The sequence below is a fragment of the Verticillium nonalfalfae genome, assembly GCF_003724135.2.
Source record: "Verticillium nonalfalfae strain VnAa140/NRRL 66861 chromosome Unknown scaffold_341, whole genome shotgun sequence".
NCBI lineage: Eukaryota > Fungi > Ascomycota > Sordariomycetes > Glomerellales > Plectosphaerellaceae > Verticillium > Verticillium nonalfalfae.
The window spans coordinates 1-2,887 of NW_021167566.1; the positions used below are offsets into that span (position 1 = coordinate 1).

At 42.9% G+C, this 2,887-nt stretch overlaps 1 protein-coding gene across 1 annotated transcript; it reads right to left on the minus strand.

Moving 5' to 3' along the window:
• Positions 1 to 1,836: 1,836 nt before the first annotated feature.
• D7B24_005536 (uncharacterized protein) lies at positions 1,837 to 2,572 on the minus strand (the record flags this gene model as incomplete). The annotated part of the gene is made up of 2 exons (XM_028639687.1): positions 1,837 to 1,841; positions 1,903 to 2,572. 2 exons carry the CDS (start codon positions 2,570 to 2,572, stop codon positions 1,837 to 1,839), a joined length of 675 nt encoding a protein of 224 aa, XP_028490087.1.
• Positions 2,573 to 2,887: the final 315 nt, after the last annotated feature.

Sequence of the window (2,887 nt, forward strand, 5' to 3'; positions counted from 1 at the left end):
GACTACCTAGGCGAGTAGACTACCTAGGCGAGTAGACTACCCTATAGCGACTTAACGTATTAATATATTTAAGACGTAATAACTCTACTTACTAATATAGAATCGCTCTCTATTAAAGAGTATATTTATAGTACGATCTAGGCTTTTAAATAAGCCCTAAATTAAAGTATTAGGCTAATTACGAAGACCTTCGATATTCTATAAACGATACTTAATTAACGATTTAATAGGATTTACGCTTAATATAATATAATACTTAATTCTTAACGATTAAACGATTTAAAAGAATCCGAGATTCTTTAATATATAAAGAAGCTTAAATTATAAATATTCTTACCTTAGCTAGCCTATATAATAGATATAATCGATTAATTATTCTATATATATATTAATAGATATATTTAAAAGAATTAAATTATATTATTTATTAAATAATATTTAGAATTTAGATTAAAATATTATTATATTTACGATTATAAAAAAGCTAAATATAAAGATCTAGTAAAAGTTTAAGATTAATTTCGATTTATAATAAATATAATTATAAAATATAATATAATAGAGTCTAATATTTATAATTTTAATAAAATTAAGTTTATAATAAGTATTCTTTATATTAAAAAGGTTATTATAAGTATAGAAAAGTCTTTAAAACCTTTAATAATATAGCCTAGGAATAAAGAATAAATTATAATTATATATTATAACCTAACCTCTTCGATTATTACCTAGTTATACCTTAGTATATAATAATACCTTAATAACCTTAAACGGCTATATAAGATAGAAATCCCCCCTCTTTATATAATTAGAAAATTCTAGGGTAGATTAGCTTAGATAGGAGAATATACCTAACCTAACCCTAAGCTATTAACCCTATAGCTACTACGATAACGGGCTAGGCTATACTTTTTATATAATAGCCTATAGTTACTATACTACGTTCTATATCTATTCTATTAATTAAAGCACGTATAGGTCTCTAAAAGAAGGTAGGCCTCTTAGCTCGTTAGGTTCGGAAGAATGCTATGTGCTTCAAGGGCAAAGGTGGTTAGTAATTGAGCAGCTGCTAGCCAGCGGACACAGCCCAAACAAAATGATACTAGCATTTATAGCGTGAAATCAATCTAAAGCCCTAAGTATTAAAGGCGGAAACAACGTACAACGAAGCAACCTACGAACTAAACATGTGCTCGCACAAATAGAAAACTGAAGCATACAATAGAATCCCAAAACTTGACGACGAATCCATCACTCGCCGTGACTAAAGCAGCCCTGTTAGACGTCTCTAAAGTCGGCCCTTGTCACTTTTTCTTCGTGCTACCAACCTTGCGTCGCGGGGCGAGACTAGTAATGAAAGCTCCTTCGTTTTCCTTGTGCAAACCTATGATAAAAGTGCTTCCATCCTGAAGGTTGTTTCCTTCTAGGACTGTCTCTCCCACTCCAAGACCGACATAGTAACTTGAGCTGCTATCGGCCTTATTCTCCTTGCCAGTCGTCTTTTGCTTGGTGGGCTTCGCAGGCGCTGGATTAGCTTGCGGCGTTGGTGGACTTGGCTCGGTTGACTTCGCAGGCGATGGATCAGCTTGCGGCGTTGGTGGATCTGGCTTGGAGGCCGATGGCTGACGATAGTCATGTTTGTTGTAGACAGTCATAGAAGTCGATGGGTCTTCTGCACTGGATAGCTGCGATTCGTGTATGCGCTCGAGCGCATTTGACTTGTCTTTGCGCGGCATTAGGGCGACTTCCTTTTGCGACATTCTCTGGGGACAAGCCGTGTCTTCCTCGCCGGTCAGCAGGGTTATTTTGGGGACGACGCTGGAGAGGACATACCCTTTACACTCGAAATTAGGCTTGATGATGATGATGAAGAAGCAGCGACCAACAACTCAAGTCGGCCACCGGCTACTTTTTCCAGATTGGAGAGGAGGAAATCGAAATCCTCGATGAGGGCGTCGAACCGCTTTTTGTCTTGTACGGCCCAGGACATTTTCTTGCTAAGTAGCTCCCAGCCGCTGGGTCGGACCCTGTTCTGCCTGGCCTGAACTTGGCGGCTCGTGCCTTCGGATTGGCGGCGATTGATGTGATTCAGCCGACATGTTGGTTGGGGTGCTGCTGGTGCTGTATCCTGGGGGCGCGAGTGGGTGTGCCAGGCCTGGCCGTGTTTGGCCGCCTCCCGAATGCTGGTGTCAGAATAGCTGTACCGACGGCACAGCTTACTGGTCCTTCGTAGGACCTCACCAATCCCTGATAAACCGCGGGAGATAGCAGACACCTCCCAGTCATCACCGGATACGTCGCATGAACCGAGGCCAGGTGATCCCCAATCCCAGACTTCAGGCACGAAATACCCCGCCTTGCCCTCGTCCGTGGCGTGCCCATCCGCAATCTCGTGCAGGTTGTCCTCTAGTTGACTCAGACGTATCTTCATGAGGTTGACTTTGGCCTGAGCAAGCCCAAGATCGCAGATCCAATTTCGTCCATTTTCGAAATACTCCAGGACCTCCACGCAAGAGGTAAATAACGTCGTGATGGCTATGCCGCTCAGCACGAGGCCTGCTGTTTCGGCCATGGAAGGAGATCGCCTCGGAGGACTGCGTGACGTGCCAGGCAGCCGCCAGGTGCGGGGGGGAAACGAAGCCCGATGTCGAGATAGAGGGTGGTTCGCGCACCAGCGCGATCTGAAGCAAATAAATTGCGAGCGTCGAGGGAGTTAGGAATAGCAACCAGTATGTATAAGCGCACGTCAGGTTCATTAGATTTACCTGTCAATCAGCCCACAGACCCCGACACGCACCACCTCGATGCCTGCCACGTTGGCTGTTGGGGCGGACCATGTAAGGCAACCAATACTTTTTGCCTTTTCATGCCACCCTGTCTTGGTCGC